Raw genomic sequence first — 24,059 nt, forward strand, 5'->3', positions numbered from 1 at the left:
TCATCTGCCAAGTGTGCACCTGAGACCTCTCTCCATCGCATTCTCCAAAACCATTTGATGGCATGTACATTTATACATAAAATAGTTTTTTACATTGCCTGGACAATCAGTTGCTTTACGGATGAACATTTATCTGAAGCTCTCATAGAGGGCAAGGGATTTTGGATATATGATAGAATCGGCAGCTTTGAGAAAGGAATTATAAATTGACAATAGCAACTACATATTAGGAAAATATGTATAAAATGTTTTACCAATGGCACATGTAACCAGAAAGGATAGCTAAAATGTTTAAAAGACAAATCTATGAAATTTGGAAATGTCATCAAATATCTGGTTCTTTTTATCATATGGGGTGAACAAGTGATGAAGGCAAAGCATATTGCAACTTAATTCAAATATGGATAGAAAAATACTGAAACAACGTATAGAGTTGAAACCAGAGATATTCCTGTTGGGTATATTACCAGAGAATATAATAAAGAAAATACATACTTAACTAATAGAATATAATAGAATAGAAGAATAGAATAGAATTTTTTAATTGACCAAATGTGATTAGGCACATAAGGAATTTGTCTAGGTGCATATGCTCTCAGTGTACATAAAAAAACTTTCATCAAGAATCGTAAGGTACAATGTTTAATGATACACTGAGAAAGGTGGGCAGTCAGGCACAAGACAGGTTATGTAAACAGTAAACACAGGGTCAACCAAAATGGACTTAAATATCTATACGTCAATGCACAGAGTATGAGGAATGAACAGGGTGAATTAGAAATTCAAGTAAATGAGGGAAGATATGATATAGTTGCTTCTCTCCTTGATTGGTTTCCACCCATTGCTTCTTGTCTTGTCCTCAAGTGCTTTGGAGAATAGCTTGACTCCCTCTTCTTTGTGGCAGTCCCTGAGATAGTGGAACACTTCTATCGTGTTACCCTTCTTTTCATCAGACTAGACATACTCAGTTCCAGCAACCGTTCTTTATATGTTTTAGCCTCCAGTCCCAGATAAGTTAATTAAAACAAAGTGCAAGATTTTGATGCATCCTAGTTCCTGATCTTGTTTCTGTTTCTGTTTCTATTTAGCTGTTTCTAAATGGTTTTAATTGTTAATTTTATTGTGTTTTGCAAAAAGTCACACTTGTGAGATGAATGGCTATAAAATTTTTATAAAATGAAATAAATAAATGTTGTTGGACCCAGAAAAAAAAAATTCAAGTAAATGAGGGAAGATATGAAATAGTTGCCATTACAGAAACTTGGTTGGATGAAATTGATAAATGGAATATACAACTAGAGGGATTTAAATTATTTTAAAAGAAACAGACCAAATAAAAGAGGAGGTGCCATTGCACTATATATACACCTCTACAGAAATAGAGCACAACAATAATGAAAACCATTTTGAATGCATTTGGGTCAGTATTAAAGGGGGTGGGGAAAATGACATTGCCATAGGTCAATACTATAGGCCACCCAACCAAACAGAGGAAGTAGATGAACTTTTTGCTAATCAGCTAATTAAGGTATATAGGAAGCACATGACAATAGTAATGAGGGATTTGAATTACCCTGACATCAATTGGGAGACAAACTCTGCACCAAGGGGAAGATCAAACAAGTTCCTAACAAATGGAGCAAACAACTTTGTTACCTAAAAAGTAGAGAAGGGAAGAAGGGGATCAGCCATATTGGACTTAATTCTCACTAACAGAGATGAAATGATAAAAGGTGTTGAAGCTACAGGAACCTTGGGGGCAAGTGATCATGCAATATTGGAATTAAACATTATGCAAACACAAACATTAGAACAAATTCAAACTATCATCTTGGACTTTAAAAGAGCTAATTTCCATAAATTTAGAGAGAATGTGGGAAAGATTCCTTGGATGAGAATACTCAAAGGGAAAACAACTCAAGAAGCTTGGGAAATTTTGAAAAGTTAAATTATAAAAGCCCAGACTAGTTCAATATCAATGAAGAAGAAAAATAATAGATCATAAAAGAAACCAGCATCACTGTGTAAAGAACTCTCTGACAAATTGAAAGACAAAAGGGACAAGTGTAAAAACTGAAGAGAAATAGTAGATGTGAAATGTAGCAATAGCTCCTTCATTCAATAGCATAAAAAGTGCTATTGCTAACATGTTGTAAGCTGCCCTGAGTCTAAGGAGAAGGGGCGTTGGTATACACTGATACGCCCTTCCTCATGGGCGGAGCTATCCTCCAATAGATTGGGTTATGACGGTCTTGTGCCGTGATAGGACTGAATCAATTACTTAAAAAGGAAGACCCCCAAGACCAACCCCTCTTTGATGAGGGAAGTAGCGATTCTGCGTGCTAACTCCAAACTTATAGTCCAAAAACCGTGTGCCACGGCTGGCCCTAGATCAGGGTGGGCCTGGGCGCCATTAAAAAATTGATCAAATAAATAAATTGAATAAATAAATTTGTTATGGTATATTACCTCTTTTGACTTAAGGATCTATATATGGTTATAGTTATACTGATCTTCAAGAAAACAAGATGATGGCAAATGATAGAAAAGAATCCCTTGACAGGGTTAGGAGTTTGGGGAAACCTATTGATAAACAGAAAAATAAAATTTCTGGAGCTATGGTAAGCTTTGTGTATGGTGAAGAGCTTTCCATTAGAATTGCCCATAGAAGGGAAAAATAAACAGTACATTCTTAGTGAATGTTTTATAAATGGGAACTTTTAATAAGTGGGAGGATGTGTGTTTTAATTGGACATGTTAATTAAATGTCCTTTTGTTAATTGTTTAAAGGACTTGAGCCAGGAAATTCATTTAGGGATGAATTTAAGGGATTATAGTATTGCTTGTTCAAGACAGGGAATATGAAGAGTTAATGTGAATGCCATATTGGTGCCACGTTGGGAGAACTGCTTTATCCCTTTTAGGCTGTAAACTTACAGTTATTGAAGAGATGTTTTGGGGCTCTTAGTATAGACGTAAAGAACAAAAAATAATCCATTGATCTAGGAAGCAACAGGTAATAAGGGAATTTTGAATATGTTTTCTTTGAAGGTACTCTTGATGAGGGATAGAATTTATAATAGTATGTTGAATATTATACTATGCAGTGGGATAGGTGGTGTGTGGTAATACAGGGTTGGGCATATATTAGAAAAATTAGAACAAGGATGGAAGGTTTACAGTTACATAGCTGAGTTGTTGTGTTTGTTTATTGACGTAGCGGTTTGAGAATGAGAGAAAAGACATTAGTTCCCTGAAAGGTTTATGCTGTTTAGTTGGCAGTTAGTAGGGAAGGTATAAATTTCATGTTATTGAATTCTCATGTTAGTGTAGAAATCTGTGTGTGAAAGAGGTCTCCTTTATGTATAATAGAGCAGGGTGCAGTCAGGATTTGTGACTTTAAGATTTGTTAGGGAAAGGAAAGTGAGTTGTGAGTTCTTTGTTGGATAAGAGAAAGTGGGGACTGTGGGTTTCCTTTCCCTTTATATATTTATAGGAAACATTCTAGTTATTATCTTAAGTCTTGTAACCTATACCTGTATCAAATGTATACCCATATGTATGAACTGCTGGAAAGGTTAGAAACAGGGTTGTACAAAAGGGAAAGTAGGAGGTCCAAAAGGGAAATTAGCATTATGCTACAGAATATTGATGAATCCTAAGGGCTTCGATTCCTTAGGTGAAAGGGAAAGGGAGGAGTTATAAAAAAACCCGTAAGGCCCTGTGTCCTAATTGCCTCAAACAACCCTGTTTCTGTTAAAAACACAAGAGCCCTGTTCCTATAAAAGGAGATCTGTTCCTCTACAAATATGGAAATGTATCACAGGCCCATGTGCAAATGACTTTAGAAAGAATGAACAGTAGATGTGGAAATTATGTAGTAACTGTAGGACCAATAAAGGTATGAATATCAATGATGAAGAAACTCTGGAAAGTTCCAAAAAAGGAGAGGGAAAATGGACAGTGGAAGTGCTGAATCTGGAACCACCCCAATATGGGAGTAAATTAGGAGTGTACAATATGGGAGGATAAGGGAGTGAAAAATGTATTGAAATGCTATATTCCGTACGTATTAGTTACCTTAGATACACATGGGCTTTTTCTGTACTTTTTCTGGTCTCAATATGCATATTGGTTTTTCTTTTGACTTTATTTGAAATAAAGTTTTTGCTTTTGTTATTCCTGGTCTCCTGGGTTTTTCCTTACAAGGGCATATGGTAGGGAAGTTTCCAAGTTAGTCTCACAATATTCCGCCCCCCCCCCAAGCAGTTTCACTAGAGAATACAAGATACACAGATCTTGTAATCCATAGAGTGAACTTAGAACGCAGCACCCCATTATTTGCTCAGTTGCACTTGTGCCTCAAAGAAGGACTCTATCCCCAGCTCACATGGATTTGTATTGTGCCACAGCAGTCTGTCCTTAGCCTGCATGCACTCATATTTCACTTCACCATTTCCCCCCAGCTAGCACAGTATTCCCATCCTACCTCACTCCATTGCACTCACCCATTCACCTGCCTGCTTACAAGCGACCCAGGATTATGAGTTTCTGCCAGCTTCTTGCAGGAAGTTGCATGTTGCCGTCATTTGAGTTCTTTCCTTAGTGACCCACAATTGGGACTTAAAAACAGCAATGAGCACTACAACAATTGCCTTCACTAAGTAGTGTAATCACAGGATACCATACTTGATGATCACATCACTTAGAGACAGAAAATCTGGCCCAATTGCTATTGGTAAGCAAGAACTACCTATACTGAGACTGAGGAAGTAATCTTCAGAATTCATCTTCTTTAAAACAAATGCGTTAAAAGCCCATGGTGAACTTATATAAGTTGCCTGAAACCAGTACAAACTATTACTGGGAAATTTTCATAGGCTTGTTTTTAGATGAGTTGAACATCTGTTGTTAATGATGATGATTATGGACATTCTTGGTCATCCAATTGGACTTTGTCCTTTTTCTTTGAAGATGTTCTGCTTCTCATCCCAGAAGCTTCTTCAGCTCTGATCTGAATCTGATCTCATAGCCATTCACTGTAAATGAGAGAAAATATACTTCCAGGTTAAGCCAAACTGTACATATGTGCATGCATACACACATATATACTTCTATACCTGGGAACCAAAAATGTGTGACTCTTGCAAATGAATGGTGGGATTTTTCTGAGGTAATCTTAATGAGGCAATCTTCTAATGGACATGTTGCATATGGGACACAACCAAGTTAGAAAAGAATAAAATAATTGAGTTAGAAGGGACCTTGGAGGTGTTGTAGTCCAACCTCCTGCTTAGGGAGGAATCCCTATACTATTTCATTCTTATTGAGTTCATTCTTGTTGAGTGCTGGACATTTTGATTTGATAAATGATTGGAAGGAGGAAATGTTTCTCATATTTGCAGGTAATCCTGATGTGGCTAGGATAGGTATGGCACTAGAATGACAGAAATCAAAATCAGGACAATCTAGAATCCTAATCAACACTCCGCAGTCTGCATTGGTTGCCGATCAGTTTCCGGTCACAATTCAAAGTGTTGGTTATGACCTATAAAGCCCTCCATGGCACCGGACCAGATTACCTCAGGGACCGCCTTCTCCTGCACGAATCCCAGCGACCAGTTAGGTCCCACAGAGTGGATCTTCTCCGGGTCCCGTCAACTAAGCAATGTCACCTGGCGGGACCCAGGGGAAGAGCCTTCTCTGTGGCGGCCCCGACCCTCTGGAACCAACTCCCCCCAGAGATTAGAACTGCCCCCACTCTCCTTGCCTTTCGTAAACAACTTAAAAACCACCTCTGCCACCAGGCATGGGGAAATTGAGATCCTCTTTCCCCCTAAGCCTTTACAATTCTATGCATGGTATGTATGTATGTATGTTTGGGTTTTATATCGATAGATTTTTAATCATCAATACAAAATTACTATTGTACACTGTTTTATTGTCGCTGTTAGCCGCCCCGAGTCTCTGGAGAGGGGCGGCATACAAATCAAATCAAATCAAATCAAATCAAATAAATAAATAATGAATGAATGAATGAATGAATGAATGAATGAATGAAATTGATCAGTACCTGAATAAAAATACATTGCAATTGCATTTGGGAGGGCTTTGCTTTTCCAACGCTTTCTGAATAGCCAAAGAGAGATAGTGTAGACATCGGAGGTAATGCCATTGAGAGACGATTACCAAGATAAGGAGGAGGATGAGCCAAGCCCATCTGGTTACCCTGGGCCAATAGGGTTGCCAGCTGATGCACAGAGTGAGAGTGATGGAGAAATAGACCTGGATGAACCCGAGGAACCACCAGAGGTGGTAGATATGTCAATGGGGGGATTGGTCCAAGTCAGAGAACGAAGGGGACATTAGAGTGGATGAGCCACTCTTAGATGCACAATTCAGGAGAGATGGGCAATTCTGGATGGAGTTTCAACATTGATTTCATGGATGCTGTGTTAGATTTGGGGTTGCAGAAAACATTCTTCTAAATAACTGATTTCTGCTCTGCAAAAGTCATCTGCTAGAAGCTGCCTGCCTGCAGAATGTGGTGAGCTGAATTGTATACCCTATTACTTATTGCCTGTGTTATCTTGCTGGAATGCCATTAGCTCTGATGCTGGGATCTTTCCCGGAGGCCTATCTAATAACTTTGTAGCAATGCAATTTATTCCATGATCTTTAAAGACTGCATTCTGCCTGTAAATGTTGCTTTTTCATATAAAGAGTGTAATTCAAAGATTAAATTGTGGGCTTTAGCCTTTTGTTTCAATCTGAAAAGTCTGGGATAGAACACCAGTTAACAGAGCTTTACAAACCTCTCTAAGAGGTTTACAGAGATTAAGCATATTGCCCCCAACAATCTGGGTCCTCATTTTACTGAAAGGCTGGAAGGCTGAGTCAACCTAAAATATAACGCCAAGTTATACAACAACAAGAACACATTATCATTAGCCATTGTCTTTAATTTAATCAAAAAGCATATCAGAACACTACTGGTAACAGTTTATGATGGTTATGATTTAACATGATTTCAAATTGTGACAATTGAAGGATATGATTAATTCAAATAGTTTAAGTTGTTTTAGAAAATTTACCATACTATTATTATAATTCAAAATCCACATGGAATGAAGAAAGATAAAATACAACACATAAAACATTACTTCAAAGTATGTGATTTTATACTGCTTATAAACTGTACAAAAATAGATACCAACATAAAGAACCTTAATGTTGTTTTGGCATCAGATGTTCTTTCGTGTTCATGGCAGGTCTCAGGATAATAATGTAGCACTTGGGGATAAAGATGCAGCCCAGTAAACCCAGGCAGGAGGCCAGGATGGAGAAGATTTGCACAGCCACCATATACTTCCCCTTGGTACTCAGATATGTGGGAACAAAGGAGATCCAAACACTACAAAAAACCAACATGCTGAAGGTGATCAGTTTGGTTTCATTGAAGGCCCCTGGCAGATTTCGAGCCAGAAAGGCCACCAAGAAACAGATGACAGCCAAAAAACCCATGTAACCAAGAGCAGAGTAGAACATGGTGACAGAGCCTTCATTGCACTGGAGCAGGATATCTTCTGGTTGGGAATGAAAATCAGAATCTGGGAATGGGGGAAAGATTCCCAGCCATATCATGCAGATGCCTACTTGAATACCAGAGCAAGATAAAACTATAGAGTTGGCCAGACCCTTCCCCAGCCATTTCCTCATGCTGCTGCCTGGCTTTGTAGCCAGAAAGGCCACCACCACCATTATAGTCTTGGCCAGCAAGGAAGAAACAGCAACTGAGAAAATAATACTGAAAATGGTTTGTCGAAGGAGACAGGTCATTTTCATGGGATGACCAATGAATAGAAGGGAGGTCAAGAAAGAAAGCAGGAGTGAAACCAGGAGGATGTAGGTGAGTTCACAGTTGTTGGCTTTGACTATGGGAGTGTCTTGGTATTTAAAGAAGATTCCCAAAATAAAGGTGGTGATTAGGGACAAAGCAATGGCAAAGAAAGCCAGGGTGAGTCCCAATGATTCTTCATAGGATAAGAAGCTTATATTTTTGGGGACACACTGATCTCGATTCTTATTGGAATACTGATGATCAGGACACTTTTCACAATGGACTGCATCTGAAAAAAATTGGTTAGTATATATCTGTTTCTGCAGCTGTAGGAGCATGAAAACAGCATCAGAAATCCATTACTTCACTTGCAAGGAATAATATCATATTTCTGTCCAAAGATATCCATATGACACGACATTATTTAAAACAATCAACACTCTTGTTAAAGGCTAAAGATGAATGTGATTATGTGAAAACCTTTCCTCTTTCCCAAAACCAAGTAAGAAAGTAACAACTCAATAGAAAGCAGCAATCTTTCATTATTTATTTTAATGTTCACATCATTATACAAAATTTGGTGATAGCGCCCAATCTTTGAAATGTTTGTGAAAATGTCATTTTTTTGGTTGCTCCTTGATCAAATATCCTCAGAAAAAGCAATAGAGAATAATGATTGCATACTAATTTTTTGTTGTTGTGTTTGGAGCACTTACTCTACCTTCTTGCCCAGAGAATGTTCCTTCCACACAGAGAGAACAGTCATAGCAACAAACTGGGGCTCCCTGTCTCACAAGCTTGGCATAACCTGGGGAGCAGCTTTCTGTACATCTTGAATAAGGCACCATCTAAACATAAACAAAAAGTATGTGATTGACAAAAGAACTGTTAGTTGGATTCAAAACTGGCTTAGTGATCGTACTCAAAGAGTGGTAATAAATGGTTGCTCATCCAATTGGAATAATGTTTCAAGTGGAGTACCAAAAGGGTCAGCCCTAGGCCCAGTACTATTTAACATATTTATAAATGATCTAGATGAGGTTTGCTTTAAATTTCTTGGAAAGGCCAATGAAACCAATTAACAATTTAAAAATGAGCATTTATTGGACTTTTGCAAAAGAGCATGGAAAGAGAATTTTGCCTTCCTTCCTCCCTCCCTCCCTCCTTCCTTCCTTCCTCCCTCCATTTCTCCTTCCTTCCTTCCTTCCTCCCTCTCTTCCACCCTCCTTCCATTTCTCCTTCCTTCCTTCCTTCCTTCTTTCCTTCTTTCTTTCCTTCCTTCCAACCTCCAAGGGCTGGTCACAGACAGCAGGCGGTCCCCTGGGCTGCCCTTTGCCCAGGTCTGATCTAGATGAAGGAATTAAAGGAAAACTTATTTAATTTGCAGATGACACAAAGTTAGGCGGTGGTGCTAATAGTAAACCAGATAGAGATAGGATTCAAAAAGATCTAGACTTGCTTGAACAATGGGCTGAAACTAACAGAATGGTATTTAACAGAGAAAAATGTAAAATACTACATCTGGGCAAAAATAATGAAAACAGCACATATAGAATGGGAGGAATGTGTCTGAGCAGCAGTACAGGTGAGAAGGACCTAGGTGTATAGGGAGATCACAAATTAAACATGAGTTGACAGTGTGAAGCAGCTGTAAAAAAGGCAAACACAGTCCTGGGATGCATCAAGAGGAGCATAGAATCTCGCTCATGTGAAATAATTATTCCTCTGTACAGTATTTTGGTACAGCCACACTTGGAATACTGTGTTCAGTTCTGGGGGGTCCAATTTAAAAAGGACATTGATAAACTAAAGCAAGTTCAAAGGAGATGGTAAGTAGTCTGGAAACCAAGTCCTATGAGAAACAGTTAAAGGATCTAGGGATGTTTAGTCTGCAAAGGAGAAGACTGAGAGGAGACTTTATAACTGTCTACAAATATCTGAAGGGCTGTCACAGAGCAGAGGGATCAGCATTGTTCTCATTAGCACATGGAAGGACTAGAAACAATGGAATGAAACTGCACAGGGGTAGATTTAGATTAGATATCAGAAGAACGTTGCTAACACTAAGGTTGATAAACCAGTGGAACAGTTTGCCACAGGAGGTGGTGGGCTCACCTTCACTGGAGGTCTTCAAATAGAGACTGGACAGTCATCTTTTTGGGATGGTGAATCCTGCATTGAGCTGGGGGTTGGACCTGATGACCCTGGAGGTACCTTCCAACACTATGATTCTAAGAAAGATTGATCAGGGCTATTTATGAATTAGAAGGATTTACTGAAATCAACTTGCTTCCAGAAGTTCAGGAGCACATTGAGCAAAATGAGTCAAGGAGTAGTGGCATGAACTTTAATTACTCTGCTTGCCAGGGGCAAATGAAAGGTCATTCTCTTCCTCTATCAATCTCCATTGTAAATCCCAAAACAGACTCTTTGCCTTATTCTTCTTTCCAAAGGAAAGTTGTTCCATTGCAAAAGTGGTTTCAGATAGATAGATAGATAGATAGATAGATAGATAGATAGATAGATAGATAGATAGATAGATAGATAGATAGATAGTTTGGTAGGTTGGTAGGTTGGTAGGTAGGTAGGTTGGCAGGCAGGCAGGCAGGTAGGCTGACCAGTAGATAGATAGGGAGATAGGGAGAGAGAGAGATGATAGAGATACAGTATATATGTAACATAGTTTGCTGATAATGAGAAGGAAGGGAGACAAAAACTCGACAAAAATCACACACACACACATTCAAATTTGCAAAGAACTGATAAAGAAATAAAGGGACACTGCTATAGATCTATTTCAAACTTTTTAAATTTTGTCAGCCAAGCCATACCTTTCTAGGATTCGAACCTGGGTTGGGTATGCCTTGCTAGACAGTACTTTTAACACAGGCTTTTAACATGGGCAGTGCTTTTAACACAGGCTTTACATGTGTGTGTGTGTGTGTGTGTGTAACATATTTTTGCTGATAATGAAAAGGAAGGGAGACTGCTATAGATCTATTTTGAGGTTATTTGCTCTCATCAGGTAGGCATACCCTTACCCTTACTGGGATTTGAACTTGGACCTCTTCCTTGTAAGGCAGTGGCCTTAGCCTTTAGGCTACAGGCTCGCCTCCTTATCAGCTTGTACCAGGGAAGGGATATGTTTGATTTTTTTTTTTGTTGAGTCACCCTGGTATATGGGAGGAGCATACAGCTTCCTTTTTGCCCATATATATCCATCTTTACTTTCTTAGGAAACCTCCAGCATCTAGCTTTCTCTATAGTCCCTATCTTTCTCTCCTACCACTGATCATTGTGTACATGAGTTTTTTAGCTGCTCTCATTTCCATCAAACATACTTAATGATATCTTTCATTTATGCAATTCAATGGGCTAAACACTTCATATTCTTGATTTCTCCTAAAGGTTCTTTTTCAAAACACAACTGATCTTTCTTTTCCCTAGAAGATGTTTCGCTTCTCATTCAAGAAGCTTCTTCAGTTCTGACTGAATGGAGGAATTTGGAAGGATTTATATTCCTTGCAATCATCAGGTCGTTAGCAGTATTTCTGAAAGTTGTTGAGCTCATTTGGAAGTTTATCTGTGTCCTCAGGGTCACATAAATAGTGCAAATGGGTATGGAACCTTTTTTCAATTGCTGAATCTTTATCCTGTTTAGAACAAAATCTAAATTATAATTTTAAAACAAGTTCCAAGAAGTGTGAGAGAAATCAGAAGAGAATATTACTTCCTTACTACGGTACTAATTAAACAAAATATAACCTTCCGTTGGCTTGTACCAGAAGGACTTTCCTTATTTTGGCAAGGTGCAAAGATCAAGATTGAGAGTGTAGAACAAGCAAGAGCTTTTTTCGTGCAAAATTGATTGAATAGTACAGAACAACCAAATAAAGAATCCAAAAATAAAGAAGAGCAATAGGGGGCTGCCTGTAAAGAGAGGGAGGAAATACAAGATGTCAGAAAGAAACAACCACAAATTCAATAGGAATTGGTCTTAAGTAGCAGATTGAGAGAACCTAAAGAAACCAAAAAATACTAACACTTGAAGGCTATGATCTACATGGTGGCTGGCATTATTTTCTGTGGGACAAAAATATTTAACTCATCGCTATTTCACCAAACATTTTATAAGAAATTCATTACTCTCTGTATGGTTAAGAATAAAAACACAAATGTATAGAGGTATCCCAGATTGGTTTTCTCCCCCAGCGCAATTACACACCCAAATTTTAGAAAAACTGGTCCAATCATAACATATAAAAAAGTAATAAATGAAGAAGGGATCTTAAAATCAAGGTTGGAACTGAAAGAAGAGGGGATTAACCTGAAATGGTGGGAATACTTACAGATCAAATCAAGATTAGGAAAAGATAGAAGAGAATATGGAAATAAAAGTAGCATTAGATAAAATATTGTTAGGTCTGGAGAAGAAATTGATTAAGAAATTGTATTGTTATCTATTATTTTATAAAATGGAGACCAAACAAGTAAAGGAAAATATTATCAAGTGGGCACAGGATTTTGGATATAATATTAATCTTAATGAATGGGAAAAGATATGGAATAGAAATAAAAAAATTAACACTAGCCACGGCCTACAAAGAAAATTGGTTTAAGATGTATTTCAGATGGCATATTAACACCCACACAACTGGTTTCAGAAAAAAACTATCCTGCAACCTGCAGCTCCTCCACTGCAAAAATATATGGATAACTCATCTAGATCAAGGGAAATCTACAGATGCAATTTATACAGTAGTACCTCTAGATACGAGCTGCTCCACATGCGAGTATTCCAAGTTACGAGCCACAAGGGGAGAGAAATTTCTGTTCCAGACCCGAGCTCAAATTCGGGATACGAGCCGAGCGTCCACTAGGTGGCACAAGAATCCTTGCTTCTGGTTATCTCAGAGGGGAAAAACAAAGTCTAAAGCCATTTGTTCCAGATACGAGTTGTTTGAAATACAAGCTCCCTTCTGGAATGAATTAAACTCGTATCTAGAGGTACTACTGTATTGACTTCTGCAAAGCCTTTGATTCAGTGGTCCACGACAAACTACTCCTAAAACTCAAATGCTATGGCATCTCAGGATCCCTCCATAGCTGGATTACAACATTCCTGTCAAACAGACAACAAGTGGTCAATATAGGAAGCACCATATCCACCCCCGTCCCAGTTAAAAGCGGTGTTCCCCAAGGTAGTGTACTGGGACTAACACTCTTCATTCTCTACATCAATGACCTTTGCGATTACATCACAAGCAACTGTGTCCTCTTCGCCGACAATGTAAAACTCTTCAACACCACCGATAACACAACTACTCTCCAAAAAGACCTTGACACTGTTTCTGAGTGGTCTAACAGATGGCAACCCCAAATCTCAACTAGCAAATGATCTGTCCTACACATTGGGAAGAATAATCTGAACTCCAAATACGAACTGAATAATCAAATTATCACAGATAATCCCCACTCGGTTAAAGACCTTGGTATACTAATAACAAAAGATTTAAGTGCCAAAGCCCACTGCAACAATACAGCCAAGAAGGCTTCAAGAGTTGTAAACCTAATCCTACGTAGCTTCTGCTCTGGCAATCTCACACTACTTACCAGAGCTTACAGAACTTTCACCAGACCCATCCTCGAATACAGCTCATCTGTTTGGAACCCATATCGCATCTCAGACATTAACACCCTTGAAAATGTCCAAAGATACTTCACCAGAAGAGCCCTTCACTCCACCACTTGAAATAGAATACCCTATGAGACTAGACTTTCAATCCTGGGCCTAGAAAGTTTAGAACTAATACGCCTTAAACAAGATCTAAGTATTGCCCACAAGATCATATGCTGCAACGTCCTGCCTGTCGGCGACTACTTCAGCTTCAAGCACAACAACACAAGAGCACACAACAGATTTAAACTTAATATTAACCACTCCAAACTTGACTGTAAAAAATATGACTTCAGTAACCGAGTTGTCATCCCCAAACTCCCAGCACTTTACCCTTAAATTATCTACGGTTGGCCTATCCAGATTCCTAAGAGGTCAGTAAGGGGCGAATACAAGTGCACTAGAGTGCCTTTCGTCCCCTGTCCTATTGCTCTCCTATATCTCCTATACCTTTCTTCTATTCCTATATCTCTTCTTCTATTCTTTCATTGATATGTTCTATTACTATATCTTCTTCTCTATTATTTCTTAGATATATTTTACTATGAGTATCTCCTCTATAACCTTCATCATGTATTTTACTATGTGTATATGTATATATACCCACTAAATCCCTCATTGTGTATTGGACTAGATAGATAGATAGATAGATAGATAGATAGATAGATAGATAGATAGATAGATAGATAGATAGATAGATAGATAGATAGAATAGCGAATATAGATAAAAAACGTTCACCCAGATGCTAGAGATGCCACAAAGAATTTGGTTCAAATTAGCATATGTAGTGGGATTGTGAAAAAATTCTGGCGAATAATACATTTTTGGCTAGAAGATACTGTATATTAGAAAGGAAAATGAGGAAAAAACCTGAATTATTTTTATTAGGAATTGCCCAAGAGAAATTTGATAAAGATCAGCTATATCTAATTTTGCATATAACAACAGCAGCAAGGATAACGATTGCACAATACTGGAACAATCAAATTATATCAACTGAAGAAGACACTATTGAAAAAATAACTGTATGTGCGGAAATGGACACCTTAACCAAGAAAATAAAAAACAAAGATGAGGAAGATTTTGCCAATTGTTGGGATAAATTTTACAAATGGCTATGAAGAAAGGGGAGAGAAAAAAAAGAACAACAAAGAGAGTTAACAAGTGATAGGAAATTTGAGGAATAAAGATCAGAGTTTTCGGATAAAAAAGGGAAAAAAGATAGATATACCTAATTAAGACCATTACCTAGATCTTGTATATATGATGTAAGTATATTCTGTGTAATACTAAAGAAACACTAATAGAAATGTAACAAAGGCACATCATAAAATTGTCCATTTTTTTTCTTTTTAGTTTTCTGTTTGTCTTATTGTCTTATGTATATGTTTTATAAATAAAAACCTTTATAAAAAAAATACACTGAGAACATATGCACCAAAGACAAATTCCTTGTGTGTGCAATAACACTTGGCCAATAAAGAATTCTATTCTATTCTATTCTATTCTATTCTATTCTATTCTAGTCTAGTCTAGTCTAGTCTAGTCTAGTCTAGTCTACAATGCAACTGGTTCTTGTTTGTGATAGATTATTATATAACCTCTAAAGTAAAATAATATCTAATACATTAATGAGGTTTTAAGTTCTCTCATTTGGAAATTATCTCAATTGCCCTCAATTTCTGAGCAGAAAAATGTCCACATATGGAGATAAATAGAAGAGCAAAATCCAAGCAGTCTCAAGTACTTTGTTAAATAAAGTTGGCCATTGGATGGCACTTTGATTGACAGAAATCTTGACTTCTGCAGAGGTTTGTATTTCTACACTGCCAATTTGCACCCCCACATATGATTTGTTCCAAACTGATGTCCAGTGCATGATATCAAAGTCACCAACAGGAACTCCATTTTCATCAAAGAACATCACATCTCTGGAAATATTGTGATGTTGGAAGTTTCTCAGGAACTTATGAAGCTGCATAAAACCATAGAAAAAGCATTAAAATTTGAGTTTTTATTCAGTGTTTTTCAGAACTCGAGGCACAGCATGTCTTCCTCCCCCCCACCAGCATCGCCTTAACTTCTGCTGCTGCTGCTGCTATGGAGCTGAGTCTGAGAGCGGTAACAGTGGTCAAAGGCCCCATGGAAGCAGAGTGCAAATATCAGTTTTATTCAACATATCATATAGGCATAGGCTGATTAAAACTGACTCTAAATGTTCCTGCAGTTTTTACCTAATTAGAAATTTATTTTATTTTTTATTTTATTTTATTTATTGTTAGAGTTGGAAGGGACCATGCGGGTCATCAAGTCCAACCACCTGCCTAAGGAGGAACCCTATAGCATCCCAGCCAAATGGCAGTCCAATTTCCTCTTAAAAATGTCCAGAGTATTGGAGTTCACAATGTCCGTTGGTAGGTTGTTCCGCTGGTTGATCGTTCTGACCGTCAGGAAGTTCTTCCTTATTTCCAGGTTGAATCTCTCCTTGGTCAGCTTCCAGCTGTTGTTCCTCATCCGGCCCTCCAGTGCCCTGGAGAATAAAGTGATCCCCTCCTCTCTGTGGCAACCCCTTGTATACCTTTAGACTGCTATCATGTCCACTCTGGCCCTCCTTTTCTCTAGGCTATCCATGCCCAGTTCCTGCAGTGTCCCTTCGTAAGTCCCCTGATCATTTTGGTTGCTCTTTTCTGCACCTTCTCCAGAGTTTCAATGTCTTTTTTGAAGTATGGTGACCAGAACTGAACACAGTACTCCAGGTATGGTCTGACCAGGGCATAGTAGAGTAGTATTAAGACTTCCCTGGTCTTGCAGTGTATTCCCCTGTTGATGCAGCTTGGGATTGTATTGGCTTTTTTGGCTGCTACTGCACATTGTTGGCTCATGTTTAGTTGATTATCCACCAAGACTCTGAGATCTCTTTCGAAGTCGCTACTGCTAAGAGGGGTTTCTCCGAGGCTGTATGTGTGCCCAGGTTTTTTTTTTACCTAGGTGAAGGACTTTACTCTTATTGATGTTGAACATCATTTTGTTGGTGTGGGCCCACTATGTTAGTCTGTCCAGGTCTTTCTGTAATTTGAGGGTATTGGCTACCCCCGCCAGCTTGGTGTCGTCTGCGAATTTGATTAGTTGCCCTTCTATTCCTTTGTCCAGGTGATTGAAGAAAATGCTGAAGAGCACAGGGCCCAGGACAGAACCCTGTGGTACCCCGCTGCCTACTTTCTTCCATGTGGATTTGGAACAGTTGAGGGCAATTTGTTGGGTGCGGTCGGTCAGCCATCTGTTAATCCATCTGCATGTGTTGTAATCTACCCCGCTTTTTTCTAATTTGTTGATTAGGAGATTGTGGTCAACTTTATCAAAAGCTTTGCTGAAGTCTAAGTATATAAGGTCCACTATGTTGTGTTGATCTACTGATTTGGTTATGGTGTTGAAAAAGGATAAGAGATTAGTTTGGCATGATTTGTTTCTGACAAACCTGTGTTGGCTGTTGGATATTATCCTGTTTGTTTCCAGGTAGTGGCAAAGCTGTTTTTTTATTATTTTCTCCAGTATTTTTTCAGGTATTGAAGTCAGACTAATAGTTTTCCTCCCCTTTCCAAACAGTCACATGGTCCTGGTTGCCTGATGACTTCACTCATCCTAACTCTGGCCATCGGTGGGAATGTCCTTGGTTCCCAGGAGAAAATATTTTGTTTCAGCTACAAAACCCCAGCTCTCTCTATTCCCCACTCTATCCCTGAGATCCAGTGTGGCCACAATAAAGCATCAAAATGGCCTCAGTCAGATGAGTTTCAGAATTGACATTCGCTCTCAAAAACCAAAAACTGGGCAACTGCTCTTAGAATATCTCAACTCTCTCTGCATTAAATTTAATATTGAGGAATTGGAAGGGGAGACACAATGGAACCTCAAATGACAAGACTTACCTGCCAGGGCTGTACAACCTGGGGTTTTCTACTCTTATTCCGTTGGGAGGAAGAGGCAGAACTGAGGACCCAGGCCACAATTTGAATTATTTGGGAAATATGGGAGGAATCCTGAGAGAGGATTCTTGCAATCACATCATGGGGTGGGAATTCCCAATTCTCCTTTTCCCTGCATTTCTTCCAAACTTTCTTAGATAACACAGGACTTGAATAAGAACATTGAAACACTTGCTTTCCATACAATAGGATCATAGATGTAAAAGAATTAAAGTCAAAATATTGAGTCCTTCTCTTTTTCTGGATGAGGAAGGAAAATAAAGCATATTTATTTTGGAGATCAATCCAGAGATCAAAAATACCTACACTTAAAGCTGTCAAAGTTGTTGCAATCCATACTCTTCCCACAATTGATTTATTAATCATATCATTTTTCTGAATTACTGCTGATAATATTCCTGAGGCCTGAGAATCTATTTGGCATAGTATAATTTTTATTTGACTCTTGATAAGAGAAAATAACATTTCATATTTTTCTTGCATGAGAGTTTTTCCTTCACTTGATTCATTATTTGCATCTGGGATGGTTCCTGAGAAGACAATGCAAATCCCATTTTTTAGAGTGAGAACCTCCAAGCGTCTTTTGAATTTTTCTCCTTTTTCATTGTCCTGAGAAAGAAGGCCAATCCACGTCCATTGGAACTGCAGGAGCAGCTTGACAATTGCTATGTAAGGAGGTTCTTGGTTTGGGGTCATCCGATATGAAAAAGGAAAATGATGATTTTGCTCAGCCATCTGGTTGATGACACTATAGTTGATCTAAGATAAAAGAGAAGGTATTGGTAGTTTGTGCCAGTTTAAATGATAAAAGTCAGGTGGTAAATCTAAGGGCCTTTCTCCACTGCTGAGAGATGTTTCAAATCATAACTTTATGAATTTTGCTAGTTCCCCTGATGTTCTGTCCTTTTGTCTTGTATGCTCCTTTTGAAATCGGTGAGCTCTGAATTATCTATGGGTGATATTCAAAAATACAGCTTGAGAGGGCCATGCATGGTCTTCTGAGCTCCGTTTTGGCTGGCAGACGGTTGCAGGAGGCTGTCCCAGCTAAAAAGGGAACTCGGGAGGCTTTTCCCCTGGCACAGCATTTGTGCCAGCACAGGTGTCATGATAGCCACATCCACCTTGGCCACACCTCCCCCAAGGTCAAACATAGCCCTAATGTGGCCATCAATGAAATCAAGTGATACCCTGCCCTAGTCCAACCCCCTGCTCAAGCAAGAGACCCAATACCATTTCAAACAAATGTCTGTCCATTCTTTAAAAACTCCTCTGAAGGCAAGCTGTTCTAATAGTAACTTGTCCCCAAAACCTTAATTCTAGGTTGCTTCCTTCCTTTATTAGTTTCCAACCATTATCTGTTGACCCCTTCTTTTGACCTCAATCTTTCCCAGCATTAGCCTCTTCTCCAGTGAGTCCTTCCTTCCCACTAAGTGGCCAAAGTATTTGAGTGTAGGCAGGGTTGACATCCTCTAGGACTGATCAATTTGATTGCCTTGCAGTCCAAGAGACTTTCAGTAGTCTTCTCCAGCACCATACTTCAAAGGTCTCAATTCTTTGGTACTCAGCCTTCCTTATGGTCCAACTTTCACAGCTATACATTGCAAGTGGGAAAACCAGAGCCATGCCTAAATGTACTTTTGTTAGCAGGGTGATTCCTGTACTTTTAAGTATGATATCTAGATTTGCCATAGCTTTCCTCCCAAGGAGTGTTGTTTAATTTCCTGGATAATGATGAGCTCAAGCCAAGTTTTGTACTCTCCTCCTTCACCTTCACCCACCCCAATTCTTTGATGCTCAGCCTTCCTTATGGTCCAACTTTCAGAGTCATTGTGATAAGTAGAAGTAAAATTATATTTCCAAGTACAGTGATACCTCGTCTTGTGCTTCTTCATACAAACTTTTTGAGATACGAACCAGGCGTTCAGGATTTTTTTGCCTCTTCTCACAAACCATTTTCGTCTTATAAAACCTTGCTTCTCTCCTGCCTGCTGCTGCTGCGAGCAGCAGCCAAAACAAGCGATTTTAACTTTGCAGGCTCTGATGATCCTAAGGGAATCGAGGCCAGGCTTTGCCATGCAGGGTCTTCACCCCCCCCATCCCTTCTGCTAGAAAACGGCACGTCCAAAGAACTCTCCACAGCTGCCCCAGGGTGGCGGGTGGATAAAGAAAGGCTAGTGAAGTCCTTGGAAGGCAGCAAAAGAGGGTCTGTGGGAGAAGCCAGGCTTACGGCATCCTTTGTAGGCAATGAGGAGGGATGGGAGTCCCTCACAGTCACTGTGGTGCGGAGCGTCCCATTGCAGCATCCCACGTGCCAGAGCGCTCCCAGCACTGTGGTCCTGGCTGCTGGCGTTCATTCTGTCTCCTCCTCCTTCTTTTCCCTGCCCGCTCATGCATGCCCTCACCCCCAGCAGCTGTCCTCGCCTGATCAAGAAACCTTTTCACTTTTTTTGGCCTCTTGTTTGTTCTGTGGGCACCGGGATCAATAGGAGAAGGAGGAGGAGGGCAGTCTCCTCCTTGCTTCAGCTTCTCCTTCCACTGCTTCTTCCAATTAAGACAGTTCTCGAGCCTGCGGGAAGAGTGGGGAGTTAAAGCCAAGGCCCTGGGTGCCTTGAAGAGACTCCCCCGGAGGAAGCAGGTGTCAGGCATGGAGTGAGAGCCAGGAAGTCTTGTCTGAGGCCGAAGCAACAGTCCTTGCCATGGTTGGGATTCCCCTCTGCCTGCCACCACCACCGAAAATACTTTCACCAGGCAGCTTCTCGCATGTGTCAATCCACCCATGAGGCTCCCTCCAGGCAGCCTGTGCTGCCTTCCCCCCCTCCTCCACATGCCCCCAAACAAGGATCTGAATGCCGGTGGTAATCAGGCAAAAGGGGTGAGTTTTGGGATTGCGCGCATTTTTCACTTTTACATTGATTCCTATGGGAAACATTGTTTCTTCTTACGAACTTTTCTACTTACGAACCTGGTCACGGAACGAATTAAGTTTGCAAGACAAGGTACCACTGTATAATTATTCTTGTAAGAAATAAGAAATAAGACTTGATATATGTAAGATGAATTATTATACAACTTATTATATGACCATAAAATCAAGAATTACTGTTAAAAGAATAGCAGAATATGGGAAAGGGCAAGATGACCACAACTGTTATATGACCATATAGCCAAGAATGTACTGTTAAAAGATAGTTTTCAGAGTGACCGTATAAGCAGGATGTTATAAGATTTATTTGTTTGTGGAGAGGGTGTGTTTATGCCATCAGAATAGCAGAATATGGGAAAGATGACCTGACAGTAAATTATAAAAATTAGCTGTCATCAGGGTGAGGAAAGTTTGGGTTCATTCCAAGTTGGAAAGTATCATCTAAGGGAGCCAAAAGTACTGTAAGGGAGCCAGAATGATTATATAAAATATTGTGTAAGTGGGGAGTGGTCAAGGAAATAGTAGGACTGAGTTAAAAAATGGATTTTATAAATATGTGGCATCTGTTTCAAGTTTCAAGTTTTATTGGATTTATATGCCACCCCTCTCCGAAAACTCAGGGCGGCTAACAACAATCATAGATAATATACAATAATAATCCAATACTAAAAGCAAATTAAAACCCCTTAATATAGAAAACCAAACACACGTACAAACATACCATGCATACCATTGTAACGGCCTAGGGGGAGAAGAAATCTTAATTCCCCCATGCCTGGTGGCAGAGGTGGGTTTTAAGTAGTTTACAAAAGGCAAGGAGGGTGGGGCAATTCTAATCTCTGGGGGGAGTTGGTTCCAGAGGGCTGGGGCCGCCACAGAGAAGGCTCTTCCCCTGAGTTCCGCCAAGCAACATTGTTTAGTTGACGGGACCCGGAGAAGGCCCATTCTGTGAGACCTAACTAGTCGCTGGCATTCGTGCGGCAGAAGGCAGTCCCTGAGGTAATCTGGTCCAGTGCCATGAAGGGCTTTATAGGTCATAACCAACACTTTGAATTGTGACCAGAAACTGATCGGCAACCAATGCAGACTGCGGAGTGTTGGTGTGACATGGGCATATTTAGAGAAGCCCATGATTGCTCTCACAGCTGCATTCTGCACGATCTGAAGTTTCCGAACACTTTTCAAGGGTAGCCCCATGTAGAGAGCATTACAGTAGTCGAGTCTTGAGGTGATGAGGGCATGAGTAATTGTGAGCAGTGACTCCCGGTCCAAATAGGGTCGCAACTGATGCACCAGGCGAACCTGGGCGAACGCCCCCCTCGCCACAGCTGAAAGATGTTTCCCTAATGTGAGCTGTGGATCAAGGAGGATGCCCAAGTTGTGGACCCTCTCTGAGGGGGTCAATGTTTCTCCCCCCAGGGTAATGGACGGACAGATGGAATTGTCCTTGGGAGGCAAGACCCACAGCCATTCCATCTTGTCTGGGTTGAGTTTGAGTTTGTTGACACCCATCCAGGCCCCAACACCCTCCAGGCACCGGCACATCACTTCCACTGCTTCGCTGACTGGACATGGGGTGGAGATGTATAACTGGGTATCATCGGCATATTGATGATACCTCACCCCATGCCCTTGGATGATCTCACCCAGCGGTTTCATGTAGATATTAAATAGCAGGGGGGAGAGGACCAACCCCTGAGGTATCCCAGAAGGGAGAAACCTAGAGGTCGACCTCTGACCCCCCCCACTAACACCGACTGCGATCGGCCGGAGAGGTAGGAGGAGAACCACTGAAGAACAGTACTTCCCACTCCCAACCCCTCCAGCTGGCACAGAAGGATACCATGGTCGATGGTATCGAAAGCCGCTGAGAGGTCAAGAAGCACCAGGACAAAGGACAAGCCCCTGTCCCGGGCCCGCCAGAGATCATCCATCAACGCGACCAAAGCAGTTTCCGTGCTGTAGCCGGGCCTGAATCCAGACTGCTGAGGACCTAGATAATCGGCTTCTTCCAAGGACCACTGGAGTTGGAGCGCCACCACCTTCTCGACAACCTTACCCATAAAGGGAAGGTTGGAGACTGGATGGTAGTTATTGAGCACGACTGGGTCCAGGGAAGGCTTCTTGAGGAGGGGGCGCACAAGTGCCTCCTCATAAAGGGAGACTTCCGGGTGGAGCTCGATCGCGCCGGAGGTGTGGAAGCCAAGTTCCGGCTCCGTGGCCTTCGTTTCACCCTGTAGGACGCCACGTTGCGTTGTGCTGACACCAGGACGGGGTCGGTCTAGGACAGGGGGTCTCCTGGACCCCCCGGGATGGATCGCCGTGACCCCGGGGGTTAGGGACAGCCCCGCAGCTACAGGAATGGAGAGCTGCAACCAGACGGCCGTCTGGGCGCAGCCATAGCGATCGCCGATAGTGGAAGTTAAAAGAAAGATCAAAAAGTCTACAAACCAGCAGATCGGCAGATAAGGGAGATCTACAGCACCACACGGAATCTTTCGGATCGGAGAAATTTTTTTCAGAAAAAGAAGAGATTTTGAAGGCGAACACAGGCAGAGGAAGAATAAACAAATTGTAAGTCATATCCATACGTGGAGGAGAAGCCTAGCCGGAACTACTTGCCTTTGTTAAACTCAATAGTATAATCCTTTTCTTTTACAATTTTTTTTACAATCTTAGGATAGTGTGGTGCCTTTGTTGTTTATTCCTCACTATTGTTTTTCCTTTAAAATCATATTTTTACCTGACAATTAAAGACTGATTTGACAGCTACCTGATTAGATAAAGTAAAAATGTCTAAATGAATTGAATATACGACCATATGGATTGAACTGAAATCACCTTTTTATAATGGAATTTTATTGAGATCATAATTGCTTGGAGTAAATTTTGGATGGTATATTTTATTTTTATATTTTTATAATTTTTTCGATTGGATTTTTTTTCTTTTTTCTATGGATTAAGTGGGACTATTTTTCTTTCAACACGAATTTGGAGGCGTAAGGATATCTTTTGTGTTTGTTTCTTCTCTCCTTGTTTTCCTTTTTTTAAAATCCTTTTTTATACAATAAGAAGATACTTATTCTAATTGGATATTATACTGGATATTACATTGGACATTTGCTTGGAGTATTATTTTTTTTTAGAGATTTTTTATCAAAGCATAACTTGTATTTGGCACTTTTGGATTTAATAGGTTTTTTTCTCTTTTTTGCTTCTTTTTTTTCCTTTTTGGAGCTTTTCTTTAGACTTTTTAGACTTTTTAGATCTTTTACTTTTCTTACATATATTCTTTTATACTTTTTTCTTCCTTTTCTCTTCTAAAGAAACTTTTTCCAGTTTTTTCTTTCCCCCCCTATCACTTTCTTCTCTTTAAAGAAATCTCTCTACCTTTTTATCTTCCTTTTTCCTTTTTCTTTTTTCTCCCTCTCCCTTTTCTATCTTTTATCTTTAATTATTATTAATTTTTCCCTCTCTCAAAATCACATTTATATCTTTTCTCTCTTTCAGTATTAAATAGCCATGTGCTAGAATATTGGTTTCTTCCTTTCCCCCACCTGATCCCCCCTTTAAGGAGTCTAGAAACTCACTGAAACATTTCTCTACCTTTCCCCCCCTTCGTTCTTTTTCCCATT

At 40.0% G+C, this 24,059-nt stretch overlaps 1 protein-coding gene across 1 annotated transcript; it reads right to left on the reverse strand.

Moving 5' to 3' along the window:
• Positions 1-7,227: 7,227 nt before the first annotated feature.
• On the reverse strand, positions 7,228-19,454 carry LOC139159342 (vomeronasal type-2 receptor 26-like). Its single transcript, XM_070736663.1, has 5 exons — positions 19,374-19,454; positions 17,445-18,260; positions 15,266-15,493; positions 8,562-8,688; positions 7,228-8,129 (listed from the first exon to the last, which is right to left on the reverse strand). The coding sequence occupies exons 1-5, from the start codon at positions 19,452-19,454 to the stop codon at positions 7,228-7,230; spliced, it is 2,154 nt and encodes a 717-aa protein (XP_070592764.1).
• Positions 19,455-24,059: the final 4,605 nt, after the last annotated feature.

The sequence above is a fragment of the Erythrolamprus reginae genome, chromosome 2 (assembly GCF_031021105.1).
Source record: "Erythrolamprus reginae isolate rEryReg1 chromosome 2, rEryReg1.hap1, whole genome shotgun sequence".
In the NCBI taxonomy this organism is placed as follows: domain Eukaryota; kingdom Metazoa; phylum Chordata; class Lepidosauria; order Squamata; family Dipsadidae; genus Erythrolamprus; species Erythrolamprus reginae.

Bases quoted from the DNA above. Each gene is read 5' to 3' on its own strand.
- LOC139159342 (XM_070736663.1), bottom strand. From the start codon at position 19,454: ATGGTTTGTGAGAAGAGGCAAAAAAATCCTGAACGCCTGGTTCGTATC. The intron at 8,689-15,265 runs GTACTTGAGACT...GTTTATGTTTAG, and splicing joins GGCCAACTTTATTTAACAAA to ATGGTGCCTTATTCAAGATG. The intron at 8,130-8,561 runs GTAGAGTAAGTG...AATTTTTTTCAG, and splicing joins AACATTCTCTGGGCAAGAAG to ATGCAGTCCATTGTGAAAAG.